The following is a 15,470-nucleotide window of genomic DNA, read 5'->3' as shown; positions in this document are numbered from 1 at the left end:
CGCGAAGTCCCGCCTCCGCGAGGATCCCTCGAGAGCGAGGAGGGCGGGGCAGGGCGCCGCTCCTATTGGTGAGCGGGAGTGTCGGTCCGCGCGGTTGGAGTTGGGCGGCTGAGGCGGGCGCGGCAGCCCTGAGAGGCCGCGTCCTGCTGTGGGAGATGTGGGAGCGGAGCCTGGTGCTGTCCGCCCCGGGGAAGGTGATCCTCCACGGGGAGCACGCCGTGGTCCACGGCAAGGTAAGGAGCCTGCCGCCGCCCGTGGAGGGGCTCCGGTCCGGCTCACCTCCCCCTGACTCCGCATCTCCTCGCCCGCAGGTTGCCCTGGCCGTGGCGCTGGACCTGAGGACCTTCCTCCACCTGAGGCCCTGCGCTGAGGGCAAGGTGTGCGTCCGCCTGCCCGGCGTCGGCGTCGTGAGGAGCTGGGACACCTCCAGCCTCCAGGCCCTGCGGAGGGGGGTTGCAGGCAAGCACTGGGAGGAAGGAACCGCTCTCCGTGCATTGTGTGGGGCTCTCAGTCCTGCTCGGCGACTTCTGCCCAGTGTCTGTGCTGGGACCCCCGTGGGGGGGTTATTTGTTCCCCCTGCGGAGTGTTGCTGGGCCTTGTTGTCTCTGACCACGCTTAGTGTGTGTTTGACTAAAGCGTCCCTGCACACTCCCAGCTCAGGGACCCACAGTCCCTCTGTGTGCCTCTTGTGACCTGCCTAGTGCTCTGGTATCTGTGAGCGGCCCTTGCCGTGGCTGTGTCCTCCTGTTTCAGGTTCCCAGGGGCTTGTTCTAGTGCTGCTGTAGCTCGGGCAGTCTTCTAATACATAGAGGAGCTAGTCACGGGCCATATCCAGGCGTATTACTGAAGGGGGGCCACAAAGGAGTCTCTCTGAAGCTGGTCTGAATTGAGGGCTCTCGGGGAGGGCAGGGATACAGACCCTGTTTTCCTGCCTCTCTGCCCCATGCCAGCCCTCACTGGAATTTCTGGAGCATCTTGTATTGGATGGAGCCCCTGACTGGTGGTTGTGCCGTTTTCTTCTGGAGGACCTAGTGTGAACTCCTGTGATCCTCATGAGCACCGTTGGCTTAGCGGAAGGCAGAACAAAGTCTGCTGGGTCAGAGCATTGGTAACCTCTCTCAGTGCTGACCAAAAGTTCTCTTACACTGATGCCTGCTCCTGGCCATTCAGAGTCCAGACTCATGTGAAATGCATCAGAATATCCACGTTCCTTAATAAACAGTTCATGACTTGCCAAGTTCTACACAGTGATGGATGGGTGCACTGCAAAGTGTAGGCAAGGAGACAGTTGCTGTAATGCAGCACAGGTGTGGGGTGTGGAAACACTGGGTTTTTGGAGTGGCTGGTGGAGATTTTGCATTTATTTTATCATGAATCCTTAGGTAGAAAGTTTGTAGGTGAAATCTGAAATTGGCTCAATCTGTTTCTGCCTACTGTAACAGGAGATGTTGTTCTTGTAAATACTGCTTTCAAGTTTAACAATTCCCTGGTTACTAAGTGTTTAAATTCTCCCCTGCTTGCTTCCATAGCTGACTTTGATGAATCTAAGTCTCCCAGCGTAGAACAGCTGCATACACTGAAAGAGTTTGCTGGAATTGCTGCCGGAGCCTCAGCTCCCGAGAGCCTTGCTACTCTTGCCTTTCTTTATATGTGCCTGGCTATTTCGGCTAAGTATGGGTAAGGCTATCTTCCTGCCCCAAAATAAACATGCTTTCTTGAGTGTTGTTCACCATTAATTGCTTCTACAAGGTCATAGGGAGAAAACAAATCTTTGAGGCAAAACAAGGAATTACAAGGAATCTCATTTCATTTAGGTTCTGAGCACCTCAGGAGACACCCTTCAGACCTGAGCTGTTTGGGTGAGGTACCCCAGGCAGGTGGGCTGGGAATCATCTGCTGTCATTTAGGCATCTAGCTTTGAGGTGCTTAAGTCAAGAGCTGTTCATCCCACCATTCCTGCACAGTCAACAGAAGCAGACAGACCTCCCTCCCTTCAGCACACAGCTCAGTTCATCCTGGCTTAGGTTAGAAAAACTGCTACAGAGGTGAGCTGTGAATTCATTGTCTGAGCTAAGTCTGATCCCTCCTGTGGGCTAAATCTCCCTGAAAAGATAAGAACTTGGGGTAACCACAGCTCAGGGCTGTTCCAGTTTCTAAACCTGACCAACACTGTTGATGATACTGGTGTAAGTTACTGCACAGGTGCCCAGGGCAATGTCTGATACAGCACTGCTTACTATTTTAAACCAAGTCAGAACCTGACTTCAGTATTCATAGCAAAGGAATAAATGTTAAAGAATTATGATGTGATAGCACTGGGGCTGTCATCAGCCTGCTCTGAAACCATCAGTTCATAGTTCACATCACTCACCAGCCACTGAAAAGCTCTTGGGTTTGATGTTAGGATCTGTAACACAACCCCGGGCTCATTCAGTGGAGAAAAGGGGCACATGGGCACGGGTATGTGTGTCTTTCGTCTTCCCCATCAGCTTGTCGCTCCAGTGGGACGTAACTATGCAGCTAGGAATTTGCGATATTTATGCTTTATTAGAAATATGTTTAAAATCATGTTTACAACAATCTTTGAAGGGTCTCTTTATGGTGCTACTCAAGTATTTAGTTACTAAGTGCCCCTGCTAGCAGCTTGACAAGCTGTGCTAATCATAGATCCAATTCAGCAAGGCTTTGTTCTAGTACAATGGCTTAGCAAGGCTACTCAGCTGTGCTAACTGAGCACTCATGAAGCCCGTGTGTGTATGCATGTGCTGATGTTGCCAGTTTTCAACCAGCTTTTCTTGTGATCCCTCCTAATTGGCATCTTTTGCCTTTGAAATGTTGTCTCAAGATGGAATTCAAGGTTGTTGTGTTACATCCTGTGTGTTTGTGTTTCAGAGATGTTCCGAATGTGGACATACTGGTGTGGTCTGAGCTGCCCACGGGAGCTGGGCTGGGTTCAAGTGCCGCCTATGCTGTTTGCTTGGCGGCGGCCCTGCTGATGGCGTGCAGAGCCATCTCGTGCCCTTTGAAGGAGGGAGAATCCACAGCCAGGTAATGCAGCAGGGAAGCCTCCCTGCTTTGGATGCATGGCCCGGGGCAGCTCTGCTTTCTGTGCCCCTGTCTTTCCTTTTACCTGCACAAATTCTGGCACTGGCACCTCTCTTGGTCTCTCTGGCCGACTCCTGGGCTGTGGCCACAGCAGTGGCACCCTGAGCGCCTGGCTCCTTTCCCTTCCTCTCCTATCGCTGCCCAGTGTTGCCAGCAGCAGAGGCATGCCCTGTCCCAGGGCTCCGACCTGTGAATCACACGTTTACAATTCGCTTCTCCCGATAAAAGCAACTGAATGCAAAGACTTTGTAAAACTTGCACCGTTTCCCTTGTCTAGTGTAAGATATACATACTTAAAAAAAAAAAAAAAAAAGCTTTATTTGGCCAAGCAAATAAAACACACACTTTAATGTGGTGAATTTTTTTTAACCTCTATTTTTTCTTTGTCCCTGAGCATCTTCCAGGTTTTGCATTGAGTCCTCAAGGAGTCGAGCATCCTTTCTGGTTTTTCTACATTTTCATATGAATTTTTTTTCTGCATGTGGTACATTTCCTCCTGATCTCCTGCCTGAGTTTCCCCTTTATCAGTGGCTGATGAAAAGGGGTTTCTTTCCTTCTGCCCTTGGGTTGCTTTCCCTTGGAGTTCAGTCTTGAAAAACTGGTCTGCTCTGCTGTGTGTCTGAGGAGGCTCTGTTTAAAGATGCATATCACAGCTGGAGTGGCAGAACCCTCTATTGTGTGCTGGGTGCCAGGTGCAACCTTTTATGGTTGGCTTCTGCGGATTTTGTGTGGGACTGAAAGTGAGACAGCAAGAGGGGGTGACTGTGCTTTGCTTCAAAAACAGAGTTTGCAGCCTGATCCAGAAACACGTTCCTAGAGCAGAGCAATTTGTACGGCATGCTCAGGCAAATCTCCCAAATAGTCACACGGCATGAGAAATGAAAGGCCAGTTCCAAACCAGGCAGCAAGGATGTCTTCATTCCCTGCTTGTGCTTCTTAGCTTCAGCTTGAATACAGCGTAATTTTTTTTTTTCTTCCAGCTGGCGTGCAGAGGGGTAAGTGAGAGATGGGGGTGTCAGACTTCAGAAGGTTTTTGCTTAACATCGCAAGAAAAGAACAGCGTGATATAATGACTCCTGTGTAGAGAAGAATCGCAGCTTCTGAAAGAGGATTAAAAACAAGTGGTTTACAGCAAACTGCGCTTCTATTTTGAGTAGCGGTGGTGTGAGCTGTTTTCCTGAATGCTTCACAGATTAAATATTGGCAAGTGAAATGAAAGGTGTGTGAAGATGGATAAAGTCATTCAGCTGAGGCACAAGGAAGCAGGGAGTTAAAGGAAGCAGCTTCCAGATAGTAGGTGGCTCTCAGAATTTCTGCCTTGCCTTAGCAGTGGTCAGTGACTGTTCTCATTATTTCATGTAAGACTGTTTGATGCTTTTCCAAAATCCATGTTTGTGCCTCGTTTCATCATGCAATACCTATTCTGGGCCCCATATTCTAAAAACCTGTCGAATGCACGTTCCTGCTGCACCAAACACCAGCTCTGATCTCTGCAGAACATCACTGGTGCTGGGATATCTGATACTGCTGTGCTTTAGGCCATCTGAACAGTGGCTTGGAACATGCACTTTGTGTCTGGACTGCAGAGCAGGCAGTGCTGTGTTGCAGGGGAAGTCAGAGATGTGTATTTGTGTGCCTGTGCGAGTTGAAGTGTGTTACAGAAGGGCGCAGGAGGGCTAGCTGGCTCCCTGTGGGCATTGAGCTTCCCTTGGGGTGCCAGGGTTTGAGACAGTCCTTCACCATGGAGTGAGTGAGTGGGTTTGAAATAGACTGGGGAGTGGTGAAGCTGCAGCCAGCAATTGCTTTGTAACTGGCAGCTCTGTGTTTGCTTTTTGTATTGCTACAGCCCATTAATTAGTATGTTCAGTCAGGGGCCTTGATCCTTGCTGAGTCTGACCCAGCACCAAACTCTTTGTGCCAGCATTTAAACTCTCAAAGCACTTACCAATTTATGTGACTGCTTTTAAGACAACGGAAAGAGCTGGTTTTGTGTTTTTAGCATAACACCTTCTGGATCTGTGTTTGGTTCCCGTCTGTGCTCTAAGTGCCAGCACCCAGTGTAGCTTGAAGTGTTAGGAGTTAATCCCTAAAAACCAAAGTCTTTGCTGGAGGTGGTGGTGTTAGAACTGATTTACTTTTTGACCCAATTTGTGAGGCTTCTGCAGCTGAGCAGCTGGCAATTAGAGGCTGAAGCTGCACGTTTGAAATGCAACTTTTACTATTCCGTTCTCACATTGTGCCTTCTGCATCTATAAATACACCGTCCTGCCTGTTGGTGAGCAGGATCTCAGGCCAAGATGTGTGGTAACACGCAGTGTCAGGGAGGTGGGGATAAGTCTGGACTAGCATTCAGTTAATGTGATCTTTGCTAGGCCAGGGCTAGGATCTTCTTCCTGAATCTGCTCCCTCCCTTGCTGCTGGCCTGCAGCAGGAGCACTGGGTAGTGGTTGTGCCCTTTGTGCTGTCTCTGTCCATGGAGCAGTGCCAGTTCCCCTCGCGGGCTGGATGTGTTTCTGCACACTGCCAGGTAGAAAAGTGCTGAGTGCCAGTTAGGTGCTGGAAACGGCGATGCCCGCTCTCTGCTGAAAGAACACAGTGCGCAGAGGGGTTTTGCGATACTGGGGCTTCCCACAGCAACTGGGTGCCTTGTATGCTTCCCACTGCTTTTGCATCTCCTGTGGCCTCTGGTGCCTCTCTCTGTCCACATGTGCTGGTTTCGGTTGTGTATTGGAGTCATTTTCTTGCCTTTCAGGTGGACAGAAGAAGAGCTGACTTTGATTAACAGTTGGGCCTTCCAAGGGGAGCGGGTGATCCATGGCAATCCGTCGGGTGTGGATAATGCCGTTGGCACCTGGGGTATGTGTGTGTTTGCTGCTCCGCGGCACTGAATATGGGTGCTGAGGAGAGGCTGACGGGGTGGCAGAGCAGCAGACATGTTTCCATTCTCTGCTGCAGTGTGCATCAGCTGTGGGAAGGTGGTGAGCAGATGCCACAGGTTGCATTTCTGCAAACAATAAGGCTTGGCTGGAGTTGCTGCAGGGACACTGCAGGGAGCAGGTTGCCTCACTGCACTGAGGTGCAGCGAAGGGAACAGAAACTCTCAAAGTCGGGTCCCCATTTTGACCCGAGTAGAGGGAATCCTCTTCTGTCTCACTTTGCCCCATCTGTAAGCTGGGACTGGAGCCAGCTGGGCTGTTGGGAGACTTGCTGCAGTAACACCAGAGATTGTCCCCCAGGCAAGTGCTGTGGGGCAGAGACCCTGTTGCAAATAACTGATATTTAAACATTCTGGCGTGAACAAAGAAAACTAATCCTGTCGCAAGGATAATGCAGTAGAAAATGCAGTTGGACAGCTGTCATTTAGTTTCAATTAGCAGAGGCTTCCAAGTGTTTTGGAAGTGTCCTTCAAGACTTTTAATAATCTTTCTAATGAGACCTAATCGCAATGCCTCTGTAAAAGTAGGAGCCAAGTGAGACATTCCTTCTGGACAATGAAATTCCATGCTGAAGGATGGCTGCTGACATGAGTGCACACATTCAGTCCAGTTTGAAACCTGCGTGCTTGGCTCTGCCCCAGGGAATCACTGCTTGATTCTTTTTTTCAGTAAAGATTTAATGCTGGCCAAACTCTTTGCCTTTTAAAAAATATTAATGTGATCCCAGACTAGAGGAGAGCAAAGAGAAAGGCATTGGGTTAACTACGTCCAGCCAGACCCTCTCATTAAGTCAGCAGGGTTAGGCAGATTCATGCTGTCTGAGAACATGGTTCATTTAGCTGGTGTTTCTTGCAATTACTGTCATATGCTCTGGGTGAGGTTCTAAAGATGAAAGACCTTCTGCCTCTTACGACACTGTATTATCTCTCAGCTCACTGTGTACTGAGACAATGCATGTATTTTACTTTAGGTGGAGCCCTGAGATACCAATCAGGAAAAATCACACCATTAAAGAGGTAAATTTTGAGTTTAAAAATAACACTTGCATACGGTGGGTGGAATATGTCAAAGAGGCATTCGGTGGATCTTGTAGGGTATGAGATTGATGGGAGATTGCTAACAGCATGGTGGAAGGACTTTGTAGCCAGATTTTGCCATGGGTATGGGTAGCTTGAGTGTTGTCTTGGTTTGGGGTGGATGGGAACAGTGAAATGTTTGGTCATTATCTGACATTAGATGAACACAGCACAAAGGATCAATATTAATTTCATGGCATCATGGGCAGCAGGAACGGATCTGCTCCTGGCAGCAAATGACATTGCGGGGAGGGGGAACTTTTTGCTTACCTGGTGGTAGGACTGTGTGAAAACCAAGCTGCAGAGACAAATCCATGTCCAGATCCTGCATGTTCCCTCTGCCTCCTGCCAATGAAGTATAATCTGACTCCATTAAAATCTTTCACAGTGCATGAAATTGCTCTATTAGCAGTTAATGGCTACTGCTGGCTAGTCTCGTAGATAGTATTTCAAAGGAAAAATTTTGCTTGAAAAACATGGATTTCAGTAAATACGTTACAGTCCTATTTATAGCACTAGTACAGTTGTTCCTTGTATCCAAGAGGAGCAAGCCTCAACCCAGCCAGCACTTAAGCACCTGCTTAACTTTATTTAAAACTAATGGGACTCTTATCTTGGGTGTCTTGCACAAATAGGCCTTTCAAGGCAGAACGAACTGTAGCTTTCTGGGCCATGGGAGCTGCTGCTGGGGGACTGTGAAGGAAAGAGGCAAGGAGGTGTCTCTTGTTGCTTCCAGGGTGCCGATGCTGAGGATCTTGCTGACCAACACAAAAGTGCCTCGAAGCACCAAGGTCCTGGTGGCTGGTGTCAAGGAGAAGATTCTGAAGGTGCGGCGCCTGCCTGGTTGCGGGGTTGGGGATGTGTGCTGGTGCAGGGTGGGGAGATAACCCTCAGGAGCTCAGATCTGCTCGTCTGGGACTGCAGGTTTCACGGGGATCTCCTGGGAGGTCCCTCCTGTGGTCACTGCATTCCTGTCTGCTGCTAGCTAAGGCCTAGCTACCCTGGGAATGGGAATTCAGGTCACCTCCTCCCTTTCTCCAGCATTAACAGGGCTTGCCACAAAAATCACTGGTTTGCAACCACGAAAAGAATAGTTCCTTCCTCTGACCTGTTTCCCTCTGTTCCTCCATTTCCTGCAGGTGGGAGGAACTTACCATTGCCCTGCTCTGCAGTGGGTTTTTCTGTAAATGAGTAGTCCCAAATGGGATGAGGAATTGTCCAGCTCAGAGAGACTGGGGCCCATTTTATCACAGTGGTATTAGAAGACTAGCAAGCAGTCTTCTCACATCTTGCCTTCCCCCCCTTCTCAGTTCCCTGCTATAATGAACCCGGTGTTGGACTCCATCGATGCAATTTCTCAGGAGTGCCAAAGTGTTCTGGAAGCGATGCCTGCAAATCCATCACCAGAGTATTACCCTGTGCTGGAGGTAAGGGGCTTGTTCGCCAGTATTTTTAGACACTGTTACTGTTGAACATCAAAATGTCATTTAAAGAACATTAGGTCTAAGAAAAAACTTGATAGCAGGAAATGTTCAGTTCTGAGTGAAACCATGCTCTATGTGTGGTGCTTTTAGTGCCTTTCCTGGAGCCAAGGGACAGAAAATGCTGCTGGTGTCTCTCCACAGCGGTGCACAGGGAGGGAGGGAGTGGGCCTGGTGCTTTGTGGACCTGTAGCTCTGGAGGTTTTGTTTCCCTTTGCTAAGAAACGTGGAGTGGGTTCAGGCTGAGACGCCGCCTCCCTGCGCCGTGGGCCAGCCACACTCATTCTGGCAGTCACTGCCTGTGAAGCAACTGCTTTGTCATTGCCAAGGCTGGAGTGAAGAGCAGAGTGCCCAGGAGCCACTGGTTTGTGATGGGAGCTGGCTCGTAACCAGTCCATTGCTCTGCGCTCATCCTGGCTCCAGAAAATAACAAACAGAGTTGTGCCCAGAGCTGACCTGACATTGATGCATGAGGTGCATACAAAGATCTGTGTTTGTCTTGGCTTTGTTCAAAGTAGGAGAGGCTGCTGTGGTGGGGGGAAGCATGCTTTCAAGTGGAAGAAGCTTTTTGCAGTGCTGAGAGAGCTGTAATACTGATTCATACAACTGTGGGGTAAGGATGTGTGGCAGTCTCCCAGCTGAGGCAAACCTGGCCTGGCCCTGGGTGCCAAGTGACTTGGATGGTCAAGAACCACTTGGTGCCAGTGGTGCAGTTCCTTGTTGGCATCTGGATCCTGCTCCTTGGCTCTCCCGTGAGGATCTCTGCCTGTCCTTGCTTTTGCTGGTAGGTTGTCCCCTCCACAAGCATGAGCGTGCTCCAGAGGTACAGGAGAGGGCTCTGGGGTGGGACAGAGAGCTGCTCTCCCAGCTCGACTTATGGCAGCAGTGTAGGGCCACTCTGTGAGCAGATGGTTGGTACAGCCTTCTCCTCTTTGCTTCAGGCTGTGTCACACCTCACTGCATGTGGGTGAGCTGCTGCTGGGACTGCAGCAAGCATGGGAGGGTTTCCCATGGGATTCATAGCGGAGTCCTTCTCCCTTCGCACCAAGAGGCTGGTGGGTTTCTGTGCCCATCTGGGTGGGCTGCCCCTAATGAGGGCTGAGCTGGCATCGGCTGGGGGAGATCTGGAGTCTGTTTGCAGCGCAACTTCAGACAACTCCTCTCCACCTTAACGCATTATTGCTCAGACTGTCAGAAGTATTGGGAGATGGAGAAGAGGAGGACTAATTGGAAGTGTGCTTTGAGATCCTCATGTGAAAGATGCCAAAGCAGCCTTGTATACAATGCCTGGGAAGCAGCACTGCAGTGAGCGGGTTTCTGTCTTGAATCTGTTGTTTAGTCTTGTGCTTGAATTGCCCACAGAGGCACAGTTGATTATATGCAGCATATATATATATATATTTGGCTGTTTCTGAAATGTGCAGTTCTGGACAGCATTGTATCTGAACCATCGAACTAGTCTACTGTGTCATAAGCTGTCATCTGATTCCTGGCAGATTTTGGATCAGGGGATGACAGGTGTCTTGGATCATCATAGACAGTGCTGTGCCCTCACTCAGGCATATAAAGAGGCCTCTAGATGGACGTCTGTCCAACGTAGCACAGAACTCGTGATATATTCACTCTGCGTGCAACTGGCTAATTCATCTCCTCGCATTTGTTTAAACGCAGTACAGAAATGCTCTGGAGGTGGGGGGAGAGCGATTATTTCTGCATTGTCCCTTCCTGTGTGGTGTTGGCAGGAGACCCGTGCAGAGCTGAGGGAGGGTGATGTGACTGACACCTGCCACGCTGTAGCGTGGCTCCCACTGCTCCCTGTACGCAGCTTTCCTGCAGGCTCACCGTGAGCTGCAGGTGGGGAAGCGCTTGGTGGCACCAGCTGGAGGAGGGAACATAGGGTTCCTGTGAGGGAGCCTCTCTGGGACTGGTCCCGTCTCAGCTGGCTCCCTGCTTGTGATACCCTCTGGGACAGCGATGGGAACAGCTGACACACGCTGGGGAGATGATCAAGTCGTGGTGTCAGACCAGCATTGCTGAGAACGAGCTTCCTCCTCTGATGGTGCTGATGAGCTGGGAGGGGACTGCAGTGCTTGGAGGCCTGGTGTCAGTTCCTGGCCCTGCTCCAGGCTTGCTCTGAGAGCGGGCCAAGCCCTTCCCTCTGTTCCTTAATTCCTCACCTCTAGTACTGGGAGGCGAGAAGCTGTAACTCCCATCTCTGTGTGGCGTTGTCCATCACTTGGGCCATTTGGACTGTGCTGCCGTGGCAGCTTTCTCCAGGAGCAGAAGGGTTTGTGGCTGGCTGGGATAGCGTGGCAGAGATGCACTTGCAGCTCACCAGAGCTGGGCAGCTCTGCTTGGAGGGCGGCCTTGCTTGGAGAGTGGCTTGCGCTGCTCTTCCCTGAAGGGAGGACCCTCTCAAACCCACTTGAGCCGGGTGCCAGATTCCCAGCGTGGTGCTGTTGAGAGGCCTCTTGGCTCGCAGCCCAGGCCCTGCCCGTGAGGAGAGAGAAGTGCTGCACAATGCAAACAAGGGGAGGTAACTCCACGTCGCCTCTCCAGCAATGCCGTTTCAGACTTGCCTGTGTCAGAAGTCCCCTGGATTTAGTTACGCTGGATAGATTGCAGAGCTGGGCAGGGTGACAGCCAGGAATGGGAGATGCTGGCTTAGTGCCCTTCCCACGGCCAGAGAGGCGGCTTGCACAGTCTCCTGCTCAACACTCATGTGACAGGGGAGAGGTGAAGCAGTTGGGAGGCATCGGCGAGCTCTGATTTAGTGTCTGAAATAAATGCCTGCTGGCAGCTTGCCGTGATCAGGATTTTCTCAGGAGGTCCAGAAGCTGTTGTACTGCTGTCACTGTGGTGGGCAGCAGCAGCACAAGTCATGAGGGGGACAGGGACAGATGAGCAGCCCAGGGCTCAGACTCTGGCCTTGACCTTGCCGCCCAGTGCTGCTGGGCCCTGAGACATGTGGGTGGCCAAACTCCCTGCAGAAACGAGATGGCTGGGCGGGGCAGGGGGGGGGTGGCGGCTGGGAAGGCAAGGCAGCTCCCCTGCCCCTTGCTGGGGAGGGAGCCACAGCTGTGAAGAGCCTCTGTCACCATGCATGCCAATCTCATGTTTGTGCGGTTGCTTTTAGGAACTCTTTGATATAAACCAACACCACTTAAACGTGATCGGAGTCGGCCATCCCTCCCTGGACAGGCTGTGCCAGGTCACAGCATCCCACGGCCTGCATAGCAAGCTGACTGGGGCTGGTGGGGGCGGCTGTGGCATCACCCTGCTGAGACCAGGTCAGTAACGCTCTGCTCGCTCTGGGCATCCTTCCCCCGTTCCACACGGCCCTGCCAGTGGGGTCAGGTCTGGAAGCAGAGGGATATGATGCTAGCCCTCACGTGGCTGTGGTGGGATGTGAAGCCATGTCACAAGTGTGGGATGGTGTATAGCAGAGCTGCCTGGCAGTGTGGTTTGCAGTGTTTCATACAAGGGAGATTCAGTGTGTTAATTTATGTGTGTCAGATCTTCAGAGCATTGGCCCTGTTCCAGGGGGGCATGTGTTTAAACGTGCAATGGCCTGTTTCAGTCTCCCTGCAGTGGCCTAGCTGACTAACTGGCTGCTCTTGCCTTCCTCTTGGCAGACACATCCCCGCTGGCCATGGAAGCAGCCAAGCGAGACTTATGTGCCTGTGGATTTGAATGCTGGGAGACCAATATCGGGGCCCCCGGAGTCACCCTGCACTCCTCCTCGTCTTTAAATGCTGAAGTGCTGCACGCGCTCTCTGAGAGTTAAGCTTCTGCCTCTGGCAAGACTTGAGCTCTTGGCACCATGTCCTCGGAGCGATAGCTGTGCATGCCCTGATGCCTGGAAACTTCTCTCCTGCTCTCCTGTGTGGCTGAGGGCCTCTAGACATGGGTGTGGAGCCAGTTTCAGGCCTGGTGTCACTGGGAGCAGGGGCTGCAATGAGGACCTGGGAGCAACTGCTCACACTTGGGCTAGGTGCGAGTTTGACCCAGGCTCTCAAAATCCTGTTTTGAATTTACTTACTCAACTGCTGTGCTAATCCCAAGGGGCAGGAGGATAGGGTCTTGGCTGGATTCCAGTGCGGATAATGACACTTTGCTTGGTTCTCCTGCTTCAGATTCATGTGGTGTCTCTTCCCTTCTCTGGCATCCTGCAAGGGTGGGCAGCGGGGGCTGGCAAGGTGGATGTGCAGAGCGCTTTGACATTTTTGGGTGAAAAGCGTCTTGGCAGCTCAGGGCTTGACACTCAGGTCTCCATTTCTCCTGGACTGTCATTCACGGTGGAGAGAAAACCTTTAAATACAGCTCTTACCTGCTACTAATTAAGAGGTGGATAATTAAAATGAAAGATACAGCACAATTCCAGTGAAATTATCACTGTTATCACTCTTTCCCATAATCTCTGCCTAGGCTGATAAGCAGGGTCCCGTAGCCAGACTCTGGTTTTTGTTCATGTGCTCGAGGTCTGGTTCAAACAGCAACTGTCACCTGCAAGGAGGGCGGCTAAAGGCAAGGGCAGTCCTAAAATTTCTACTTGCAATAGCTGTTCTAGGATCTCTCACACTTCAGTCTTAAACGAGCATGCCCTTGATCTTGCCTGTTGCTGGATATGTAAAACATGCCACTGCCAGGGCAGGGGAGACTGGGGGTGGAGGGGGGTCAGTGACAGAGCAAACAAATTTGTTTTAATTTGAAGTAATTGGCTTTAAGTAGAGAAAAAAAAAAAAAAAACAAACACCAAATCACCTCCTCAAAAGCTGACCATAACTTGCGATTGGCAAACTATAAAAGCTAAATGCATTTAAACTTATTACGTAAATGTAAATGCAGTTTTTACTTCTGAAATTTTAATGAGTTGTACCATGGAACTAAAGGCAATTGGCAGGTAAGTGTCTGAAGCTGGAGTATCTTGAAGTAATAAGCTGACTCTTAGCGGTTGTGGTCTCTTCGGTACCTGCCAAAGAGAGTTTTATCATTGTTCTGTTTGTCTGTTTTTTTTTTTTAAGTGTACGTCTGTTCAAGAATTGCTTCATTCAAAGCTGACTAATAAATTGGCAGAGGTGGGGGAGCTTGCCTTCCACTGCAGGAATAAAAAATCAAGTGCGAGAAGTTGAGATGTACTAGCTCTAAAATCCTGGCATCATGATGACCAGCTTTAGTTCACTGATCAGATGTAAAACTGTCTCTGGTTTTAATAAATTGATTTTTTTTTATGTGCAAAGTGTTCTTTGATAATTATGCTGCAAACAAAAGGAAAAAAGTATCTTACGCTGCTTCAATAAAAACAGGTTTCAGATGCTGGCTTTCTACATGTCTAATTACAATTCCAATTTGCATCCAAGAACAGCTTTACACTAATCACAAGTCAGAAAGCGTGATAAATTATTTACCATTTTCTAATACAGTGTAATCAATGTGAGTATCTGGAAGCGTGTTGACTCTATCAGCGTTTAAATGTGTCTGTAGTTTCTGTTGGTTAGCACAAAGAAATGCCAAATTCAGTGCAAAGAAACTTCGCTTCAAAACAACATGTCTGGGGTTGATCCTCATTAGATGCTTTCCTTGGAAGACAGCCTCGCAATCATGCTATGAGTGCTGGAGGAGTACAGATGAAAAGAAGGGAATAAAAATTTTGATTTACTGGTTTAAATCATAATTAAAATTGGTGATTCAAATAGACCAACTGACCATCTTAGTGTGGGGGCCTCTTCTTACCGCTCGTGTCCTTCACTGAACAGCCGAGCATGTTCAGTGTGCTGTCCCTGGTTTGTTTTCATCTCCTAGCCGTGGCAGGGCAGTAGCTGGAGGCTCGGCTCTACCCAGAACATGTGCTGCAGGATCCTGTGACGGGGAACGCTTTTGCCTGCAAACTTTCAGCCTTCTCTTGCTGGTCTCTGCTTTGTTTGTGGGTGTGATGGAGGCACAGAAGTGCCACACAGAAAGACGGTGGCTGAGCCTTGCAGCCAAGACGTGCGAGTGATCTGAATTGTGGTGGAGTGCGGTGTTGTGGCACACTTGGCGCGTGCAAGCTCCTCTTCCCAGGAAGCCTCCGGCCACCTGCGGAGGTTTCCTCCAGCCTCTGCTCGTCGTGCTCTGCTCCCTGCTGGAGCGGAGATGGGCGATGTTCCCAGGCTCAGTGAGGGTTTCTGGCAGCAAGTGCCCCATCCTTGGCACAGCTGCACAGGAGAGTGACCCTGGGCTGGGGTCTGTGAGACTGCCCTGCTCCGCGCTGCCCGTGGCCCAGGGTGATGTGGGCAGCAGGAGCACTGCCGGGCAGGATGCTGCCTGCCCTGACGCCGAGGCTTTGCCAGAGCTGGGCTCTGCCTTCCCTGTGCCACGGGGACCAGAACTGCCAAAGTCAGCAGCTGGAGCCAGTCCCAATTTGTTAGAAGTAAGCACAGATTTCACACCCATCTGTGAGCATGGGAGCGCCCGCTCCCTCCTTTCTGTATTCCTCCCTCCCTGGCTCCATCAGAGCCTTCGCAGGGGCCTCACTACAGCCACCGTGATAACTGGAGGGACATTTGGCATGTACCCGACCCCAGCTTTTGTATGGGAATTGCTTCTTCGGTTGTACCAACTTGCAGCCACCTCCTGCGATTCCTTGAGCTTTGCACATCCGCTCTGCAGTGGGGATATGGGGGATACAGGGGACCCCATCCCTGCACCTTGAGCAGCCGTGGGCAGCAGGAGCGGCTGCTCCTCAGGACTCTCATGCTCTGTGGGCACACAGTGGGTGCAGAAGGAGGCACAGCCTTGTTTCTCCCTGCAGTTTGCTGCTTTGGGAGCAAAACCAAAGCACAAATTAAGCCCGGTGAGTGTGTTCTCCGCATGGAGTCATCCCTTCCTCTCCC

The 15,470-nt window shown here is 50.7% G+C and overlaps 1 protein-coding gene across 2 annotated transcripts; it reads left to right on the top strand.

Moving 5' to 3' along the window:
* Positions 1 to 67: 67 nt before the first annotated feature.
* MVK (mevalonate kinase) lies at positions 68 to 13,829 on the top strand. Of its 2 annotated transcripts, XM_030026099.2 has the most exons (11): positions 68 to 233; positions 312 to 459; positions 1,530 to 1,677; positions 2,893 to 3,048; positions 4,086 to 4,100; positions 5,858 to 5,961; positions 7,012 to 7,057; positions 7,854 to 7,944; positions 8,428 to 8,544; positions 11,735 to 11,888; positions 12,234 to 13,829. In XM_030026099.2, the coding sequence occupies exons 1-11, from the start codon at positions 156 to 158 to the stop codon at positions 12,383 to 12,385; spliced, it is 1,209 nt and encodes a 402-aa protein (XP_029881959.1). In that variant the 5' UTR covers positions 68 to 155; the 3' UTR covers positions 12,386 to 13,829. The 2 variants fall into 2 exon arrangements, with proteins under 2 accessions (XP_029881959.1, XP_029881960.1); XM_030026100.2 differs by lacking the exon at positions 4,086 to 4,100 and having other exon boundaries at positions 69 to 233.
* Positions 13,830 to 15,470: the final 1,641 nt, after the last annotated feature.

This window comes from Aquila chrysaetos, chromosome 9 (assembly GCF_900496995.4).
Source record: "Aquila chrysaetos chrysaetos chromosome 9, bAquChr1.4, whole genome shotgun sequence".
In the NCBI taxonomy this organism is placed as follows: Eukaryota; Metazoa; Chordata; class Aves; order Accipitriformes; family Accipitridae; genus Aquila; species Aquila chrysaetos.
This window is presented reverse-complemented; position numbering and strand designations above follow the sequence as displayed.